General features: G+C 38.7%; 1 protein-coding gene across 1 annotated transcript in view; it reads left to right on the top strand.

Annotated features, from left to right (window-relative positions):
* Positions 1-459: 459 nt before the first annotated feature.
* Positions 460-22,072, top strand: part of LOC139215676 (immunoglobulin superfamily DCC subclass member 3) — a 30,084-nt gene continuing 8,471 nt past the window's right edge. Inside the window, exons 1-7 of the mRNA XM_070846707.1 lie at positions 460-639; positions 8,943-9,248; positions 13,220-13,364; positions 14,215-14,345; positions 14,710-14,847; positions 14,955-15,113; positions 20,550-20,715. Of these exons, the coding sequence (XP_070702808.1) occupies positions 9,017-9,248; positions 13,220-13,364; positions 14,215-14,345; positions 14,710-14,847; positions 14,955-15,113; positions 20,550-20,715 (971 nt within the window). The 5' untranslated portion in view covers positions 460-639; positions 8,943-9,016. The remainder of the gene's footprint in view (positions 640-8,942; positions 9,249-13,219; positions 13,365-14,214; positions 14,346-14,709; positions 14,848-14,954; positions 15,114-20,549; positions 20,716-22,072) is intronic.

The following is a 22,072-nucleotide window of genomic DNA, read 5'->3' on the forward strand; positions in this document are numbered from 1 at the left end:
GCAGAAAACAGGGCTTACTGGCACTGTTGTATGTCTATATCTGTAGCTTTCCCCTACAGGTATGTATAATGAATATGTAGAGTTTTGCATTGCATTGCTGGAATTACTTTAATTTAATTTTTGCAATTGTAATGTGCCAAAATTGCAACAAAAACTATTGAAGCATATTCCAGATATTCTTACAAAGATAACAATGACACTATTGACACAGTGACACTATAACTAAGAGATAATAAGCAACTGTAATTGCAGGTCTGTCACAGGACACAAAAGTATCTTCTAAACCAGATCAGCTGGGCAAGAATATCCACCTATAGACCTATCCACTACCCTGACTTCTGAACAGACTTCCCAAACTGAAAGTTTTTTTACAACAAGTACTTCATATGAATTCAGAATGTTTTCCTCTCTTATAATGCCTGCATAGACTTTCTGACTAGCAGGCCACAGTCGGTCAGGATTGGTAACAGGACTTCAGCCAGCATTATCCCAAATATTGGCAATCCACGGGGATGTGTCCTCAGCCCCATCCTCTACACCCTGTTCACCTCCCATAAGGACAACATCATCCTGAAGTTTGCGGACGACACCACTGTGATAGGACGCATTACTGGCATCCGGGAGCTTGAAGTGGAAAGGGTGAGCAGCTACAAATACCCACAACAGTGAGGACCTCACTTGGACACTCAACACCACACAGCTGGTTAAGAAAGCTCAGGCCGGAGGTACAGAAGTATGAAATGTAGGACCTCAACACTAAAGAACTCTTTCTTTCCCACTGCCACTCCTAAACAGCTAACAGGAGTCAACCACAGACTACCTCAGATGTTTACACATTCCAATTTGCACATGTGTAATTGCACACTCTTTGCACTACTCATTTTTACACTGTTCATATTTCTATTATATTTATTTTTTCACATGCTGTCTTCTGAATTGCCTTTTCATTTATTTTCATCTTTTAACTATTTATATAATTGTTTGGCATTCATTGCAGACAGCAATGAAAGAATTTAATTGTACAGGGAAACATGTTTCCTTACTGTGCACATGATAATAAACACTTTGAATCTTGAATCTACTTGAAAACATCATGTCTTTAATAAAATCTGCTTAGAGTCATAGTGTGCTCCTTCAGCCTGTCTGGGAGCACTGTGTCCAGTTCAGGCCACAGCTGGCCCATCAGGAAGGGGTGAGGAAGAGCGGCTGGCCAGTAGCCCTCTGTTTAAATGAATATCAATCATGCCTCCTAGGCTGAGCCGCCATGTCTCTGTCACCCCAGGTCTGCGATTGGTTCATAGGAGACCAACGTGGAGTGGCTGATGAAAGCTGCATTATCAGTGTCCATTCACTGACAACAATGAGGCTGAATGACTAATGAGCTCTGTCCAGACTGAGGTGTCTTCCTTGCGCTATTGTCAGAGTAGCTTTCGACATTACCAGCAGCCTTCCATGGGCCAAACACTGGACCAGGGAATAAAAAGAATACCAATGCTTTGATAAAAACAAAACAAAAAAAAATCACCAAAGAATTTACATAGGGAGGGGATACAGAATAAGAAGCTTTTCCATTTGGATTACTTTCTTTTTTTATGTATTTGATTTTTTTTAGGGTTTTAAGGGTAAGAAGCTTTAAAGTCAAGGAGGTTGGAGTGAGGAAAACCAATATGCAACCAAGAATCTTTCTCATCTGCATGGCAGCTTTTTTCTGTTTGAGTGAGTACAATTTACCTTTTATATGCAAAACTGTAGCTTGTTTCAGCTGTTGAAGTGTGCAGGATGAAAACTGGAGAACTTCACAAAGTGCATAGAGCAGAAGATACTGCTACAGCTCGTACTGTTTTGTTACTGCTTTGAGTGTCAGTAAATTAAAAGCTAAATGTTTGGCACCTAAGTCCGGTTTATATCCAGAACTTGATAAACATCATCTTACTAGCTTCCCTGTTAAAGATACAGTTGTTTCCTGGAAAACTTGTTTCACAAGATCTATGTTCTACCAGCATTGGTATATCTGTATTGTACCAATGGTACAACTGTATTGGAGAAACAGGCTTCTGCTCTGTCTTTATTTAGTAATCCAGGTATTGAATGATCAGTTCCACACAGTACAGATGACTGGAAGTTTTTGTAAATGAAAATATACCTTATAGACTATATAAAGATGTTATGTTGAAATTTTTTAATATCTTCTTTGAGAGCATTTTGCAAATTTAATGGCCATTGTGTCACTTTCCTCCCACCAAAACAGTGAAAGCAGAATTCTATTGAATGGAAATTAATTCTGGGGTTTCAGGGCAAGGGCCTACTTCGAATAAATCCTAAAAATCAATGTCCATTCATCATGCTTTTTGGGAGATTTGAACTGGAGTTTAACTTGATCTAAATGTTTGAATCAGGGCATATAGTATACTTTTTGGGGACACCCTTTCTATAGACAGAATTAATTTCTGTACCCAGAACTAATTTAGTCACAGATTCATAAAATTGAGCAGTGCAAGACTTCATATGAGGCTGTCTTTAGCTCAGACCTCGGTAAGGGATTAGAGTCAGTGTCCTCTGACCTTTAGGAGTGGGTAGGGCTCTTGGTCATCCTGGTCAGAGGAGCACTCTATGGAGTGGAGGGCCATAGACATAATAGCCATCCACCCCCTCTCCCCAACCCCCAGGTCCTCAGCCCTCAGTGACCTGACCCTCACACCATCGTCTCCAAAACACTGCCCCCAGTCTGCGCTCAGACCTTATTAATGATATGCGTAAAAAGGGTAATCCCTCTACTGCTGCCCATGACCATGTCCGCGACAAACCTCCCCTTTCAGGTCTCCCTCAGTCTCACACAGTGTCCACAATGGTCAGCAGGAACACCCTTTGGTTTAATCTACAACAGGGACACAAAGGGCCCGTGGTGGCCAGGCTGTGCAAGCTGCAGAGTGACAGAAAAGAAGCAAATGTCTCAATCTGTGGAGAGATAAGTTTAATGCTAACATGATTTGAACCATGTAAGTGTATGATTATAACACTGACCTGATTATTTGAGTTGCAAACAAGCACACACTGCTTTGTGAATTTTAATGCAACAATTGCATTAGTCTATTTAACCTCTTTCATTATGGATTCAGCAGTTGGTTTGTGAAATCCTTAATGCCTCAAATCTGGCCAGACAGAACCTTAGAATCCAAATGTCCATGTTTCTACTGTTAAACACTGAGTGTTTAACAGTAGAAACATGACTTTGCAGCTTCTGCTGATAGACAGTTGGGCTAGACAGGATAAATATGCTTCATATAAATCTATAGTTGGTCATCGACTTCACAAGTAGGTATAAGTTGAATTAGTATAATCATGACCAGAAAATTTCCAGCTGGTTAACAAGCTGATTAGAAAGCATGGTCTATGATCACTAATCAACATCAAATCTTTGACCATCAAAGACCAGCATCTAATGACAATTAGATGGGTTGAACTCGACTTTTTAGAAGGGCACATAATTACTACAAAGCTTCAGCAGTGGTTGTTTAAAACTGTACAACTGTGAAACATGGTGCTGCTTATGAAAAGCATGGAGCTGGCTAATGGAGTATGTCTTAAAGTTTCTTTGTGGTTGGACTTGTTCACACACACATCAAGGGATGTATAAACATTGAAACACGTTTTGCTTGCTGTAATCATACCATCTCTTCCTTCTGGCCATGAAAAGATCCCTTCCAAGTTGTAATTTTGAATTACAAGTTGTAATTTTGTAAAGTTGTAATTTTGAATTACAACTGGTAAATTCATTCCTTTAAGATGCATAGCAATGGCACAGAACCTTTTAACAAAGAATGATCTCTTGTTCACTTGTTATTACTATTGTTCTACTATGTTATAGTCTTATTTGTCTAGTAGTGCTGTCACTGATCTTGCAGTAGCAGTTCAATTGTTTTTAAGGAGAGTTATAGTAGTAAGTAGTTTAGTAGTAAAAAGAGTTACTGAGTCCATTATGTCAGCTGGCAAGTCTCTGATTAAAACTGAACAACAAAGAGGCTTCTTATTATATTAGAGATTATTGATTTTTGATATACCTGGCTGGTGAGGACACAGTCTTTGGTCAGGCATTTTAAATCTGCACTGACCATTAGAAATCAACCTCAAAATGCAGATGGGATGTCCTGGGCCCCAGTTCCCATGGAACCCATATCAGTTTGCATGGTTAAGTATGTTTTTAATAGGTCAGGAAGGAGATATATTGCTGTAAAAAGACAAACCTCACCCCAGACAAAATTTTTAGTGACACTAATTCTTAGTGTCATTGTATTGGTATAAACATTTTGTAAAAATTTAATTTAGTTGTCGAATAAAGAAATAACCTTTTGTAGTACAAGCTGTCGTAAAAGTATGTCACTTATTTGTTTAAACAGCACTTTGAGTCATGGACGCAAGCATGTTTTATCAACATTCATTTATCAGAAACAGTCAGTGTTTAGATATTGAACTTGACATATGACTCGTGGGCATTTGGCTCAAAAATGTAATCAGTTGGTTGTAACAAAAGGTGTAAGAAGACTCTCTACTGCAACTCCAAGCAGTTGTGTAACAGAGCCAACAGGACTCGCCATCTCTGAGCAAGGAGAGTTTTAATCCCATTGGGAAGGAAGGGTTTGATGCCTGGCCAGTCATTCCCATCTTCTAGCTCAGACCTTCAACCGCACACTAATTGTTTAAAATGCTCTCTCCCTGAAATAGATATAATAGAGGAAGGATTGAGGTTCGCAGGAAAATGAAAAAAGGAAACAGAACATATATTGTATTGCAAATGTTGCAACTTTTAATGTGTTCTCATTTGTTAGTAATCAAATCAGTAATCACCTTTGCCAGTATATCTGTAGATATGTGCAGAAAACCAAATGTGAGGATCTAATCATACTCTAACACTTAAGGCATATTCCCACCCGTAACCTTAATCTTTGCAAAGGGTTGATTAGAAATAATTCTCGGTGTCACTGTAATTATAATGATAAAGGAAAAGAAATTGATGAAATGATTTGTATATGTGGTTAATGCCACTTTCTCTTTCTCTGTCCCTTTTTCATGGGGGTGGACACAAATCTGGGAAGTTCAGGGGCAGCAGTCTTGCTAAACAATAGGCGTGTAGTGCTGGTAGAGTGGCTCAGGCTGGACACAAGCTGTTCCCCACCTCCCCACCCCCAATCCTCATCTACACATGCCCGCCCACCCTCATCTACACATCAATCCTTCTTACCTCTGACTCTCTCATGACCCCAGAGGGGCTTGGGGTTACAAGCACAGACCGATAGGGTGGGGGTTGCTGGACAACCTCCTCCCTTGAAAAAAAAATCACATTATAGCTCTATACCTATATTGAAAACAGTCCAATCTCTAATGCTATGCACTTAATAACACCATCTAGTTGGAACTTGCATAGAGTTGCCCACACCTAATTCCTTCAGTCTGGATCTTTAAAGGTTGTTATCTAACATTTTCTAGTCTTGACACACTTTTATTATCATTTTTCTATCTTGATGCAGAGAGGCTCACTGGATTTGAGGCTTCAATTTGGAAATGACAAGGAAATGATCCCATGTCAATGTGTCAAGGCACAAAACTCATGGTAGCTCAAAATTGCTATTCACCGTTGTCACGCCTGAATGCCTGAATGCTAATCAGCATTTATTGTGACTAATCACATCTGATTAGTCCAAACTGCAGTGGTTCAGCCACAAACCCATAACTTGGACCCTGCCAAGATGCACTTGTGCATGGTGGTAATCTTGCCAGTCCAGGTCCCTCACAAGGTTAGCACCTTACCGAGTCCTAGGATAGCATATGACAGTACAACCCAGTTGCTTGCCAATTTAGATCCTCTTAACAAACAAGCATTACAATTTTTACTTAAACCAAATCCTGCAGCAGCACTGACCAGTTCTTTTTTCCTGGATGAGGATGTGTAGACCACGAGTGTATTAAGTGAACTGGATACAGCGATGGAGGTGGGCCCCGTTCATATCTATGAAAGTTGCTCAGTGATTAAGCAAAAAAGGTGAACTTCCTGGGTACAAACTGGGTACAAAATTACCCAGATTTTCCGCACATGGATATACATGCTTCCACATTGTAGGGACCCTAGAGCATGCACACTAACATCTTGGGCTGGCCAAGCCAGCTAATTTCTGGTTAGCTCTCCTAACTTGAGTAGGGATAAAATGATTTAATTGTGTTGCTCCTCTAGACTTTCCAAATGTTATCAAGATGAAAGGATGAAATTATGATAGTGAGACAAGTCATTTTGTGAGGGTTGTGACACTCAAAAAATAATGGTAAAAAGTATTTTTTTGGTAGAATGGCATCATCTGAAGGGCGCCATTTTTGTAACCATACAGTTTGACCATTATGTCAAAGCTTGGCGCATTTCTTAGGGGCTTAGTGTAGAGAAGTCTTCAAGTATTGTTAGATTGAAATGATTATATGCAATGGAATATGGCTGAGCAAACTGAGCAAACATTCTGTAACACTTTGTTCCATTGTGCTCTTTGACGCTAGATTACATATTTGATAGTAATTCACATTACCTGAAATTATTTTACCTGAAGTTGCCTTCTCTTTGCATAACATTGTCTTATACATTGAGTTGTGTTTATATCAGGTATTTGGTCATAACTAAGGCTTAGGCAGGAAATGTAACGTTTAATGTTTTTTGAACCAAAGAGTTTTGACACCTTTGACAACCTTGTTTATGTACCCAGGACTTATCGTAACTGCTGCTCTACCCCCTCCATCACATTCACATTCTAACTGAATCAGAGGTCAATACTGGCCTTTAAGGCCTCACTGGTTGCAGCACCATGTGTTCAATAACCATGGCTACAGAATGTGATGCAAGTCCCCAAAACCAAGCCCCACCCCACAGGGAGCCTTGAATTTCATTACCAGGCCTGAGGGATGGAAGCCTCATGGTTGCAGGGTTCTATCAGCCTGTTGAGATGCAGCTAACCAGTAGTCCCAAAGTCTTGGTTGCATTTGCTGGGTGTAATATCTAGAAGATAAGTAATATCTAGAAGATGTTAGAAGATGAGCAGATGCTCATTTCTTGAAGTGACACATTAGTGAAGCCAATCACAGAGAACATGAGGGGGAACAGCTGTGCTCTATGTTAAGGATGTGAGTATATATACTGTATTATACAACCAGGGATAAACATCAATAAGGCTATAGATTGTCACCAAGTGACAATTTATAAAACTTCAAAGCCATTTCATCAACTACCTTATCAACAAGGAGTCATCAGCCTGCGCATGCCAGACAAAAATATATTTGAACAATGTAGTCAAAAAAAACTGTCACGATAGCTCATTTCATACCATTTAATAATACTAGCCAGTCGAAAGCAACTATTATGAATGTGTGGATGTAAGTGGTAAAATTGTTGGTTGAACCAAATTTCGGAAGTTACATTAAGGAGATTCCAGTTTTAATTTTACTTGTCCAGGTTTTGAGATATATGTCTCAGAGAATTCTGTTCCACCCCAATACAGTCAAGGTATTTGCAGTGAAGGAATCACACAGTCAATCACGATCACACAGGAACTACTCTGTAATGTATAAAGATTGAAATTACTTACATCTGAGATTATTTGTGTGTGTCTCGCTTGTTTACGAGTTATTAATCTATGAAGTATCTGTGGATAGTTTTCCAACTTGCTACATCCCTGGGTATGGTGCCATGGTGTGGTGCCTGGCAGCACATGAGCAGATGCAGCGGCCATAAAAAATGTTTTGGCTTTATTGCTGAAACACGGATTATCTATGGAAGAAATACACTCACAGGATTGGATTAAGCACAGCACACTTTGAGATGATCACTGAGGGCAAGCAAAACACATCAGCATTAATTGTGTTAAATTGTTGTTGTTGTTTTAAAAACAATTCCAAAATTAACATATTAACACTTTTGACAATAAATATTGTTGTACAGTTCAAGGCTGTGTTGAAGAAAAGGATATGTTTGGTTGAACAGATCCAAAGTGGCATTGATAAGGCATTGTACAGGTTCAAGTGCAACTGATTGTTTCTGCTTCACAGCTGGGATAGGCATAGGCCCTGAATCCCTTTGCATATGAAGACATTAACACCAAAAAAGACTGAAAGAGAATGGGGAAGACTGGGAGTGTCACCAAGGTCACAGAAGGGAGGGGAAAAGGGCAAGGACAAGAGATCCCATGGCATGGGAAAATCACCTCAGACATGGATCTCAAAGGATGGGAAGAGATGGGGGTGGGGTGGAGGGGATGTATAAGAAGGGGCAGATGGTGCCTTTTGGTGCTTTGGTTGACAGAATTTTTTACTTGTTACTGTGGGTTGGAAGCATAGACACAATACTTTTTAATTTTACCCCTGCAACCTTTGCCAGTGTTCTTTTCCCCAGCTCGAGTATTGTTGTTGCCATCTCTGGCTGGATGACTTATGAGCATTCAATTGTGGCTCATTTTCAGAAAGAGCATCACAGGCTGCAAAACCAATGCACTATCAATCAAATCAAATGGTTTTTGGTGTTGAGTGGGAATTTTTCAGGCAATTCATAACACCATTATTTTCTTGCACAAAACACTCTTGCAGGCCAATGTTTCTTTCCTTCATAAAATTAATTTCATGTTAAACCAAGAACTTCAATGAGAACTTCAATTTGTTGAAATTGGAAAATTCATTTTTTAGAGATATCGATAGTGTGTCTTAACTTTTACTGGGCTTTCTATCACTTCCACAATATATAGGATGTTTTGATTGGATTTAATTAACAAAATAAATTGATATTAATAAGGTTATGGTCTGATTACATTTTTGAGTTCAAATATTCCTCTATTGTTTAACAAATTATAATTTAAAGCAAGCAGATGAGTAGTCATACAGCATTTCTCTCTAATAACTTGTGTTTCTGTTTCTACTGTCTGCAGATGACTGTCTGGCTTCAGAGCTGTTGTTTCTGCTGGAACCAAGTGATGTGATAGCGGTGAGGGAACGCCCACTCATGCTGGACTGTCGGGTGCAGGGTGAAGAACCAATCATGGTAACATGGCGTAAAAACGGAATGCCTTTGCCCATCAGTCAGCGTGTTCAGGTGCTGGCAAATGGAACTCTACTCATCCAGAGCTTCCAGAAACGCAGAGAGGGGAGCGATGCAGATATGGGCGAATATGATTGTGCAGCCCAAAATCATTATGGGATGCTGGTCAGCCGAAAGGCAAAAGTCCTTTTAGCATGTAAGTGTTTGACAGTGCAAAAGAGACCATAACTGTTGCAATCTATTTATTTATTATGCTATACAATGAAATGGGCTTTGGAACAGAATGAATATTACTCAAAGACACTGGTTATCTTATTCCCCGAAGCAGAACAAGTTTACCACACTACCACTAACACATTGAGTAAGTCACTGGAGATGCCAAGAGAGTTTTAAAATTAAAGTTCAATGTAATTTCTTGTTGTCCATTAATTAATGGTCATGTAATTAGTGGTCATTGTCAGGATTAAAGAAATATTGAGTCACCATGCACACAAATGTGCTACAAATTAGCTACTGACTGTAATGATCTTAGAAAGTCAGTAGCCTCTGCAAACCAACTTACTTAATTACATAGCACAAGCTATTATGGTTTGTAAGATGAATTACAGCAGTCAGACTAGCTAAACTTTTATTTAAATTAGATTGGACATATTAAAGATCACAATGCCCTTTCATTTTACATAACTTTGTTCTTGGCACCACCCAGTGGGGCTTATTGCATAATTGTTTTATGAATGTCGTTTCTAAGCAATCACATAGGACTTTAATATCAAATTTGTCAGCTTTAAGAAGAGATCTTATGAGAAACATTAGCTCATACAAGCTTGTTGCACATTCCTCTCTTGTTAATGTACATGCATATATATTGTTGTGCCTATTTGAGAATGTCTTCAGAGGAACAGTCAGTGCAGAGGCAGCTGCAATACAGACTCCCTGTTCTGGAGGTTCAGTGCCTTGCTCAGTGGGACTTTTCGACGATGTCAGACTAGCTACACGCAAGATGATCCCAGCAATGAAAGTGGTGATGAGATGTTATTGTAATAAAAGTCAGTGGCGGTCATTTCACAAAGGCTCTCATGTCTGCCCAAGCACAGATAATAAAATGATAACCTTCATTAAAGTGATTTAGATGGGAAATAAACAGCCATTTCCTCAGGCATTATAATATCCATATCCCTGATTAACCCATGGGCCTTGAATCTGCACAGGAAGCGGAGGGTGTCCTACAGATAGTCACCACATGTAGGTTTTTTATGTCAAAACATTCCGTAAATGACGCTTCACTTGTTGAACACCTCTGTATCATTCTAGGCAAGTCCACCTCAGGGAACAGCCACCCAGATACAACCCTCTCACCAAAACACCAGCTTCCCAATATGGAAAACCAATAAATCACATTGCGTGTACTTTTCTGTACATGGCTACATGTGTTGAACATACGCATATCTGCACTACTTGAGTGTAGCCCCCTTGCTCAGTCCAGTAAGACCAGGGTTTACGAGTATAGAATTATGGCTAGAGGTGGGCTTATTTCAGTGTGATGAGTTGCCATGGTGATGCTCTCTCATTTGCAGACCGCTCCTCTTCTATATATAAATTGAAATTAATCATACATCAGCTAAAATAAATCTAGTCCAACACAAAACTGTGCACTATGTAATTCTTACATAATACTGACTAGTTACTAAAGAATGAAATAAGGAATGAAATTCATCAATTCAAATTGTAATATTAGCATATATATATGATACTCTATATATGGTGGCCAGGAGGTGCAAAACAATTTTACAATATGAGAAACACTTTTACAAAGCTGGAGACAAATTTACATTTTAGAAAACATTTTTACAAATCAGAAAACAAAATTACATTGCCATAACACATTTACAAGTCCTGAGACAAATTTACATTTGAGAAAACAAATTTACAAGATGTTAAACACTTTTACAAACGCCGAGACAAATTTACAAGTGACAAAACACTTTTACAAGCGGCCGAAACAAATTTACAAGTAACTTTTTCAACCGGAAAGGGAATGTACCAACTGTCGAGTAGAACCGGAAGTGATAAGGAGTTCATGGCGACCCATAATGGACGGCAGTCAAGCGGTCTTTTGCCCGTTTTGTGGCGAACATATAAACCGATTAACGCGGTACATTCCCTTTCCGGTTGAAAAAGTTACTTGTAAATTTGTTTCGGCCGCTTGTAAAAGTGTTTCGTCACTTGTAAATTTGTCTCGGCGTTTGTAAAAGTGTTTCACGTCTTGTAAATTTGTTTTCTCAAATGTAAATTTGTCTCAGGACTTGTAAATGTGTTATGGCAATGTAATTTTGTTTTCTGATTTGTAAAAATGTTTTCTAAAATGTAAATTTGTCTCCAGCTTTGTAAAAGTGTTTCTTGTATTGTAAAATTGTTTTGCACCTCCCGGCCACCGTATCTATACTACACTTTAATGTAGTAATTTACTGACCCCCCTGGGGACACATGGACAAAGACTGATGTGAAAATCTGTATGCATAGAATGTCAATTGAGTCATAAATTAGTAAACTATTCTTCATCTCTCTGGGAAACAGTTTGGCAATCACCTGAATGGTTTTGATGTTTTGAGTGACAATTGAGGGAGCCAGCATTTAATTGAGGGCCACTCAGGCCCACATAATCTTACTTGTGAGATTTATGGTGCTGATCCCTTCTGGTCTCAACTGTCTTGTTCTCTAGCTCCATCCCAATTGCCATCGCTAACTTAAGCCAACAGCACTAGCATTGACAACAGAACCTGATTTCCGAGACACTCGTCATTCATAAGGCCTGTACAAACTCCGCAAGAACAGAGAAATTTGTTCTCTCTCCCAGGGCTGTGAGAAAAAAATGACGTCATTCTTTTCTTGCAGCCCTGGTTTGGGAGTTCTCGCAGCTTGTTCTTGACACATCATCTGGGCAGAACTTTTTTCTTGTGTGTCCGAAAACTATTGTGTGATTGGCCTGAAATTTGAAGTTGGTGTGGTTAATGCGTAAAAAGCGGAAATGTTGTCATGAAGTATGAAATGTCCTGGCCAGAACGAACGTTCTTCTTGTTCTTGCCACCTCGGGAAAACAAACAAATTTGTCTGTTCTTGTGGAGACCTTTAACCTGACAAAAAGTTAAAGGAAATGGACTATGGATGATTGGAATATGTTTGTATTTCATGTCATGTTCAGAGGCCACACAAAAAATTTCTGAGGCCCACTAGCCCACGGGCTGCTCTTTGAAAATAACTGGTTTATAGCAATAGCAGATGGTGTCAGAACAAAATGCTAATGGCACATCTTTCCATGTTTGTCCTCTTCAGCAAAGCTGGAAGGACCAGGAAAGAGAAGTAAAGGTGTAGGAAATGTAATTTAATGGCTCCAAGTTTGAAAACGTGGCACGAGATAGAACAAACTAATCATTTCCATCAAACTCTTGTTTCCAAACATATTCATATTAACTGGATAGTGATATATAAAACCATGTTTCATATTCTAATTCTGATTTAATATTGCACTTCCATAAAGTTGGGGGACTCACAGGGCAGCTGTAGCTCAGTAGGTAGAGTGGGTCATCCACTAATTGGAAGATCAGGGGATTACATGTCGAGGTGTCCTCGGTCATGTCACTGAACCCCAAAATTGCTGTATCATTCACTTCTACGTGTTTGTGTGACTGAGCATCAGATTAGATCCTGATGGCACCTTGCATGGCAACCTCTGCATCAGCAAATTAATGAATGGGTGAATGGCATGTTGTGTAAAGTGACTTGAGTGGTGGGAAGACGCTATGTAAATGCAGTTGATCTTTAAAATATGCTCAAAATCAAAGTAGCAGAACATAACCCATCTTAACCCTAAACTTTCAATTTTTGTTAGATCTTCCCTGTCTGGTGAACTCACATCTGTAAAATCAGACAGACTTTTTATTGTAAATCTGTTGAATTCAAGCTGGGAAAACCCAAATGACTTTTTCTGACATCATCTGGTACATTCTCAGACCCAGACGACATTATACAACTGTTTTCACAGGCAGTAGTAACCAAGAGTAGTAAACTAGCAACTTCATGTGTGGAATTGTCCCTTGAATGTTTCAAAAAAGATTATCCACATCTAATATTTCCCCATTAAGGCTGATCTTTGTGTGGGTTGCTCCCTAGCTCTTCCTAAGTTTCACACCCATCCTGGGTCCATGATCGTGGATGAAGGCGGTGTTGCTCGCTTCCAGTGCCAGATCAACGGAGTACCCGAGGCCAGAATCACCTGGGAGAAAGACAGAGTACCACTCAACACCACTGACAACAGGTAGCATCTCCACTGTCCACCTGTATGCTCAGTATGCTCCTTACATGGCTGGACATTGTGCTTGTGCACATTGTCCAGCCATATTAAGGAGCATACTGAGCTCACTTTTTTGACCACAAAAACTTGTAACAGTTGGAATCCATTATAAGTGATATGAATTTGAACTTTTCTAGTCTAATTATTTCATGCATTCGGAAAAGAGAGAGATTTATGCATTAATTTTGGTGAAAGTCAAACTTTTTTTCAATTTGACTCTGTCCATCTTATGCTTATACACATCATTAAGAGTAATTAATAATTAACTTGTGAGTATTTACTAGTTACTAGGTTTTTGCCACTCAGTGACTGAAATATAGGTAATCAGGAATCACTTCTTAAGAAAGTGGTTAATATGTTTCTTCACAGATATTTGTGTATTTTATTACCTGATGATTGATTATATAGTTTCTCCCAGTCTTCTCCAGTAACTTATCATTGTCTACTGAACAGTCTGCGAGTTTTTCAGGAACTACTCATAAACAATTCCTGAAGTATTGTTGTTCGTGTGAAACTACCATAATTTTATGTACTATATTGTTAAGTGTTATCAATTATTGTAGGTTTATGATTTGCTTTGATATTTGCACTATACACATCAAACTGCACTTATTAGATGCTATACATCAAAGTAAACATACTTTCAACTTACATGAATACCTTCTGTGCCCGTTTGGGGTGTAACTTTTCATTTATGGTTAAAACAGACCGGACATACTATTTTTGTACATATATTTACACATTTGTTTAGCATACTTAGCATACAATAGTTTTCAGTGCCTTACCTCCACCCTCACCTACCCTCCCTGTCCAGATACACTCTCCTGCCAATGGGTATTCTGCAGGTGATGGCTGTGAGGCAGGTGGATGCTGGGGTTTTCCGCTGTGTCGCCACCAACATCGCCAACACACGCTACAGCCATGAGGCCACACTCAACATCACTGGTAGGTGAACACACTTGTAGCATTTAATTTACAAGTACTTCAAGAAAGACCTTTGTGGAGTGAACAGCAGTTAGTTTTATTCCATTCCATTCCAGCCACCATGTGCATCCTGTCAAAGAACAGGATGATTTCTCCATAAATAAATCACTGTGTAGTCTATAATTCATAAAAATAAATAGTTGTTTTTGAATGTGTTTTTGAAACTCTTGTAACTTTATGAAATGCTGTGTGACAGTGTTTTAAGTGCTACAGAAATAATTTACAATGTAAAAGTAAGTGAAAAGAAGTCCACAGTTTATTTGTGTATTTTTCTCATTTTCTCATGTCATCCATGTTCACTTTTTGTCTTTCTTTGTCCTTATAGGTGGAGCCCCCAGAATCTACAAGGAGCCAGTCATCCTGTCAGGACCGCAAAACCTGACTATCACTGTCCATCAGACAGCCATCTTGGAGTGCATTGCCACAGGAAACCCAAGGCCTATTGTTTCCTGGAGCAGGCTAGGTACCACTGGATAACTGCCATATCATTTATATCATAGGAGGAGGTATAGTTAATATCATAGCATGTTTTAACTTTTATTGCACTGTGTTTCTTTGTGTGTGCATCAGATGGACGCTCTATTGGGGTAGAGGGTATCCAGGTTCTGGGGACAGGGAACCTGATGATCTCAGATGTTTCCCTGCAGCACTCTGGTGTGTATGTATGTGCTGCCAATCGGCCTGGCACTAGAATGAGACGTACTGCACTTGGACGACTTGTGGTGCAAGGTACGGTACCATACAGAGACTACTAATGTTTAAAGTTTTATACATGTGACTGTTAAGTTATATTTTCTGTAAATATCTAGCTTAGGTGTGGTCTGAATGCTGTTTCATATGGTGAAAATGCTCAGTCACTTTCACACAAATTTATATATATATAAACACCACATTCCCAGAGCTAACTAGCTAGCCTCTGCTAGATACGCTCTTTCAAAAGTGAAAACATACACATCCAAGATATCTTCTTTACAAATTAGCAAGTTTCTAATGAAGCTAATTATTACTAATTCATAAGATTAACATACCCTTTGTCCAATTTTTTTTTATTTTGTCAACACCACTAGCGACAGAACTTTTGACAAAGTTAGACTAACAGCTTAACCTTGTTCCCAGTTTTTGTGCTAAACTGTGTTAAATGTCCTTGCCATGTCTTTACACTAGACACACAGAAATCAGAATCAGAATCAGAATCAGAATTCCTTTAATAATCCCCAGGGGCAAATTGCTTTTTGTTACACACAGCTCCAAAAGAATAAGAATAAACTTCAAACACAAAAGTAAAAAATATAAATATATAAAAAGTATGTATTAAAAATTATTACTACAAATTATTACACAGAGGTAAATTATTGCACCAGGTGAGTCCAGAGTCCCATAACAACAACAATAATAATAATAATAATACCACTACTACTAATAATAACATAACAACATGTACATTCAGAGTAAGGCGTTGTACTATATAATACTAATACTACTACTACCACTACTACTACTACCAACAATAATATAAAACAACATGTACACTCAGAGTGAGGAGCTGTATTATATATAATAATAATAATAATAATAATAATAATAATAATGATGATGATGATGATGATACAAATGATACAAATAATACCACTACTACTAATAATAATATATAACAACATGTACATTCAGAGTGAGGAGCTGTATTATATAATAATAATAATAATAATAATAATAATAATAATAATAATAATAATAATAATAATAATAATAATAATAAATACTACTACTACCACTACTACCAACAATAATAATATACAATAACATGTACACTCAGAGTGAGGTTATAACTCAGAGTGAGTTATACTATATAATGATAATAATAATAATAATAGTACACAGAGGTAAATTATTGCACCAGGTGAGTCCAGAGTCCAGGGTCCTCTCCTCTCTGGTGAAACAGTTCACGTACTGGGTGAAGTTGGGCAGTGCCTTTGCCATGGTGACATGGTTGAAGACACCCGAGATAGAAATGAAACTGATGATGCAATATCTGAGTATAGGGACATACTTTCCAATTACTGGACCTTTAATATGAAAACATATCAGTGCAGGGCATGGTGCAGTCAAGGATCGACGAAGATACACTGAAGATACATTTGTTTGAACTAAAAATTGCCATGCAATCATACTGTGCACACTGTTGTGTAGATTGACCATCTGATACAGAGCCATTGTTGCAGCCTTGTTTAATTACTCCTGCTTACAAGTCCGAGCGTGTGTGTGTGTGGCCATAATAACTGGTAGCTGTGAAGTGAGGGGAAGGAAAGTGCCACCCTTTCTTCTCACCTTTGCCTTTGGCTTTTAGTGGGGTGGAGGCTGGGAGCATGGGTGAGCTGTTTAGTGTATGGTGTCATTATTGGTGTGAGCCCCCTCCCTGCACCCACCACACATATGCACACTTCTTCTGGTTTTCTAACAATTAAGCACTGACGTCAGTGTTCAGCTGGGTGTGTCTGTGTGTTTGTGTGTGTGGATGTGGACTCATCCATCAACCACTTATATTCCTCACTGGCATTAGCTGTGTTTTTGCTGTCCTGAGGCCAGCTCAATTAGCAGCAGTTTCAGGGTGGGAGGGTGCTCAAGGGTAAAAGACAGAAAGATGTGTGAAAGTGTTTTAATTACACTATCTCTGGTTTCTCTGTAGATTATATATGTTAGTGTAACATACACTAAAAATATACTGTAAATCCTCCAACACATCCAGTTTCCACAGCGTATTTGCATACAGACAGGTGTTGTGAAGACATATGAGAAAGTGAGTGCATACATTAGCTCCAATATGTTATACATTTCAGAGGGAAATATTGTACTTTTGACTCCACTACATGTAAGGGTCATGCGGGGGCCTTGAGCCAATCCCTGCTGACATTGGGCTAAATATGAATAGGCTGAATATGAAAATATGACTTATGCTATACGGCTGTGGCATTAGCAATTCTTAACTGGTGTTACTTCTAGTTTTCAGTGAGCTCCTCAACCAGTAAACGGAAAAGGTCAAAACAAGCTTCAGCCCACAACATTGAACTCAACTCACTGCAACTCCCCCTGAGGTGTTCAGTTTAAGACATGCTGTGGTTCCCTGTCAACCTACATGTGCAATATAATGTCTCAATAAAATTTCTGTACAAATGACAGTATATCAACAGTTAGATTACAGAAAGACTCATGGAAAAAAGAGTTGCTTCTGTGATCATTTGAGTACACAAAGCAGAAAATTCAGCACTAAGTAGTCTTACTGTGTTTAACACTGAACATGCATGGAAACAAAAACCGTAATATTTCAGTTGTTTTCATATGTGCACAGATTTTAAGAATTTCTCCTATTTTCCAAATCTTTTCACACATTCACAAACTTATATTTTTCATAAATGTATCTTATAAAGGGGGAACTACATGGAACTACAGGGACATGTTTAAAAAACGGCTGGCTGCTGTTTGTGTCTGTGAAGGTTAGCAGATGTCTGAACTTTGCCTCTGTGTGAGTCCACGGTCATGGTCAGGATGAAGGGACAGAGAGGAGAACATAAAGACAAAAAGTGGAGGACAACTAGACAGTCTATGGAGGGTGCAAGGTGCAGGAGAGGGATGTAGGGGGAAGGGAATGGGAGTGAGGAATGACCTGCAACCTCAGACCCCTGACCCCTGACCCCTGACCTTGACAGGAGGATCCAGAGCTTATGTCTGTGAGAACTTTCGGGTGAGAGAGGAGGCAGTGGGGTCAGGATGGACAGATAGGAGGTGTGGTCATAGGGCTGAAAGATGGATAGCATCCCAGCAGAGGGGTGAGGGCAAACAGGGTGTCACCACGTAGAGGGAGACACAAAAGATAGCTAGCCATTTTGGAGAATGGTTCATTATATATGCCCATCCCTTACACCCTCCTGCCTCCTCGTTGTTGTCCACATTTTCCAGATGAGCGGGGTTGCAGATCTTTTGTCATGCAGATCCCAGCTAGGGCTTTTATTTAATTCTCACATTTTATATGAGCACCTAAATCTTTTTTCCCTCAGGAGAAGTTATGTCACTTTTTGTGCAAACTGTTGACAAAAAACAAATATTTACAATATAGTCATATATGCATATTATCAGATTTATTGTTTTAGTTTAAAAACTAAGAAACCAAGAATTGATTTAACATATAGGTCACTGCTATGAATTTATGCATTTATATAACGGATTCTGTTCACTTTTATAGAAAGTCAAAAGTATTTTCAGAATATGATAACTGAACTGATAATTTCATAGCGAGTGTAGTAAGTGGAAATCCACTTAAGAAGTGGGATGAGAGTTGGTCCCATGTATTTACTTAAGTGCTGTACAATTTTAAGGTACTTTACTCAAATATTCCTATTTTATACTGCTCTACACCTCTAATCCAATTAATTAATTACATAAAAAACATTTTTATCCCCTAAAATATTATGCATACTTTTTGATTTAACCAGCCATTAGTATGAAATAAGCTCCAACAATGTAGCTTCAGTAATATTTATCAATCATATTGTATATCTAATAATATAACACTCCACTCTAGCACCTGTTCAGTGTAATGCTATATGTTTACTTACGATACTTTATGAAGAGTTTGTGGTTAGGGCTTGGACTTATAATAGAGCACTTGTACACTATGGTACTAAGTACTAAAGTAAATACTTAACTGCTTTTCCACCAAATTTCCACCACATATTATATACATCCATTCTTTAAAATGTAGAATCAAATTTGTTCCTTTTTAGTAGGAATTCAAACACACACATATATTACTTTGTAGCTGCACCTACCAATGTTGTCTGAATGAAGGCTCCAAGTAAGACTGAGATTTTTGAGAAATAATCAGTACACAGCATCTATATAATTCAACAAATATAAAGACTTGAATGTATGCTTGTGTGTGCTTGTACTTACTGTAGTCTTTACCATACAATTACATAATTACTATCTAATTTCCTGATTATTTCTGAAAAACCTAAATAAATGTTGTATTTATTATGTATGCTTCCATACATAGTTATTTCTAGGTAAACTTAAGAAAAAAGAAATTAGAGGACCTTTAAAAATAAGCATTACTTATTAGAATACTTGTCTCACACACACACTACATGACTCATCATAGGTAGCATTAGACACAAGGAAATGGCCAAAATATAATTAGCAGTTTCACGAGGAAAATGACACAGTCTGGCTTACACACATGTAAATCTAGCTGTGTTCAGTACCATGGAGGAGACAGATGTGTGGAACCCCCAAAACAACCTGCAAACGAAAGGGGCAAAACACAATAAGACAAGGTGTGAGGCATGGTGAAACTCAAGGTCAACAGAATCATTCAATACATATTTGATGAACGTTCAGATGACAGTTTCTAATGTAATGGTGGGACAGAAGATGACAGGTGGACAGCCCTGAGGGAAAAGAGAGAGAGAGAGAGAGAGAGAGAGAGAGAGAGAGAGACCAAAGTCAGCTAGTTTGGTCCAGACCCCCCCCCCCCCCCCCCCCGTTCATAGGATGACTGGGGGATGTGGGGTCACAGTTGGTGCTCAGGTCAATAGATCAATGAGACACTGAGTGTGGGCTGAAGTGGGGAGGGGCTGTACGGCTTAAGGACAACTGTCTATATTCCAACATATATATGCATATCTATTGTGCCTCTAATATTGAACTGAATGTTAGGAGGAGCAGTCAACCCACATCTGTCCAGGGACAGCTGAGGACTGGCAGGGGTCAGTGGGCTGAATGTGTATGTGTGTGTGTGTGTATTTAGAAATACTTTCATGCTTGGTTTAGAGTCTTACAGCATTTTCTGTAATGTAACACTTATATTGTCCTGTGAAATTACTTTTGTTGTCCCTTAAAATAGTTTTGGCTAATAACAGTAATAACATTGCAATCACCAAGTTAACTGCTGAGACATAGATCAGATTTTAGATATGTTTTCACCAGTCCTCTTTGAATAAATTGTAAATATGTTATTTAAATAAATTTCTCTTTGATATTAGCATTTGAGGTCTCAGTGTCTGTTAGCTGTTATCCAGGGCTAAAAGCAGGCTATTGGGGGCAGCAGGGTTTCAGAGGAAAATGAATCTGTTGTCTGCACTTTGTCTCATCTCCCTTTCTGTTCCTCCTCAGCTCCTCCTGAGTTCCTACAGTGGCCACAGTCTGTGTCAAAACCAGCAGGGGGCAGCGCTGTGTTCACTTGTGTAGCCCAGGGTGTTCCTGAGCCTCACCTCATCTGGCTGAAGAATGGCAAAGTCCTGATGCCCGGACACAACGTGAAGCTGACCAATAACAATAGGTAAGCAAGCTTGCAAGGGACTGAGGATAAGAATGTCTTCAATCTCTCCATTTTTAGCTGTGCACTCACAGTGTGGACAGTCACACAGAAAAATGGTCTTTAAATACATAAAACATACGTAAACAAATACAATCCACATGGTAAATGTGCAAAAGTAGATAAATGTGATTTAACCTAATAAATAATCAACAATAGAGCAACAAAACATGAAAATCTACATGCAGTAACTGCAGGAAGTCTAACATGTTACCCAAAGTGCCTTGGTTTGCAGTTCTCCAACCAAACTGAACTTTCAGAAAATGTATTCCTATGGGTAGTTTTGGCATAAAAAGAACATTAAATACATCTGATGAATGCCTATTGACTATAAAGTTAAATGTCATTGCAACACAAAGAAAGTCAGAGTCATCAAATTATGTCATGACAGTATCCCTGAAAGTAGGCAAAATGTAGATGTCAACTATATTCAGTTATTTAAGAATAGAGAAAAGGAGCCACAGACCATAGTTATGGTTTAGTGATGGCAGTCGTATCATTCAAATGCTGGTTAAAAGCCGAGTCTGCAGAAAGGATCTCAAATATACAACAGAGCATTTTGAACCCTGGATTTAACAGTCGTAACACACGATGGCAGCACAGCACAAAAAGAGTTACTGAGCCATAAGACCCTTTTGATGATGTGTATGATGTCTGTTTTGAACATTGACATAAAATGAATATTCATCAATTGGAATATTAAATTGGTTTTATACCGTGTATTGATTTATTATGACATGTTTGTATTTATATATTGTTAAATTATGGAATAATGGAATACTGCTATGTATTCCATATTTTAACATTCATTGTAACCACATACTGTGGTGTTCAAGTTGCTACTGATAGGATAGGATAGGATATTGGAGCTGATTATTAATATTATTCAGTTAATTAAAGTAAAATAGCCTTATATTGTGGAGGTAAGGTCATTAGTTTCTCACCAACTAGCTAATCTCAAGAGGAGAGTTAAACTGCATGAATATATCACAAAACACAGTTACATCTCCTCTATGACTGATTTTTACAGGTGGTGGTAGTGTAATTGTAGTAACAATGGCTAGATGAAATGAAAGACGTGGCAGTATTATCAGACATTGTATTGCAGGAACAGTAGGGCAGGACTAACCTGCCACTATTGACAGCCCAGTTACTCCCACACTGTTTGTATTGTGGATGTACAGTATGTGAGTGCCTAGAACGCATGCAGCAGACCACACAAGGAGGCTTAATTAGAAAACAAATAAACCAGTTCTCCGCTGCTTGAACACCCTGACCCAGGTTTGCTGTGTGACACAATAGTCACTGACAATATATGTGC

Source organism: Pempheris klunzingeri, chromosome 16 (assembly GCF_042242105.1).
Source record: "Pempheris klunzingeri isolate RE-2024b chromosome 16, fPemKlu1.hap1, whole genome shotgun sequence".
Lineage (NCBI taxonomy): Eukaryota > Metazoa > Chordata > Actinopteri > Acropomatiformes > Pempheridae > Pempheris > Pempheris klunzingeri.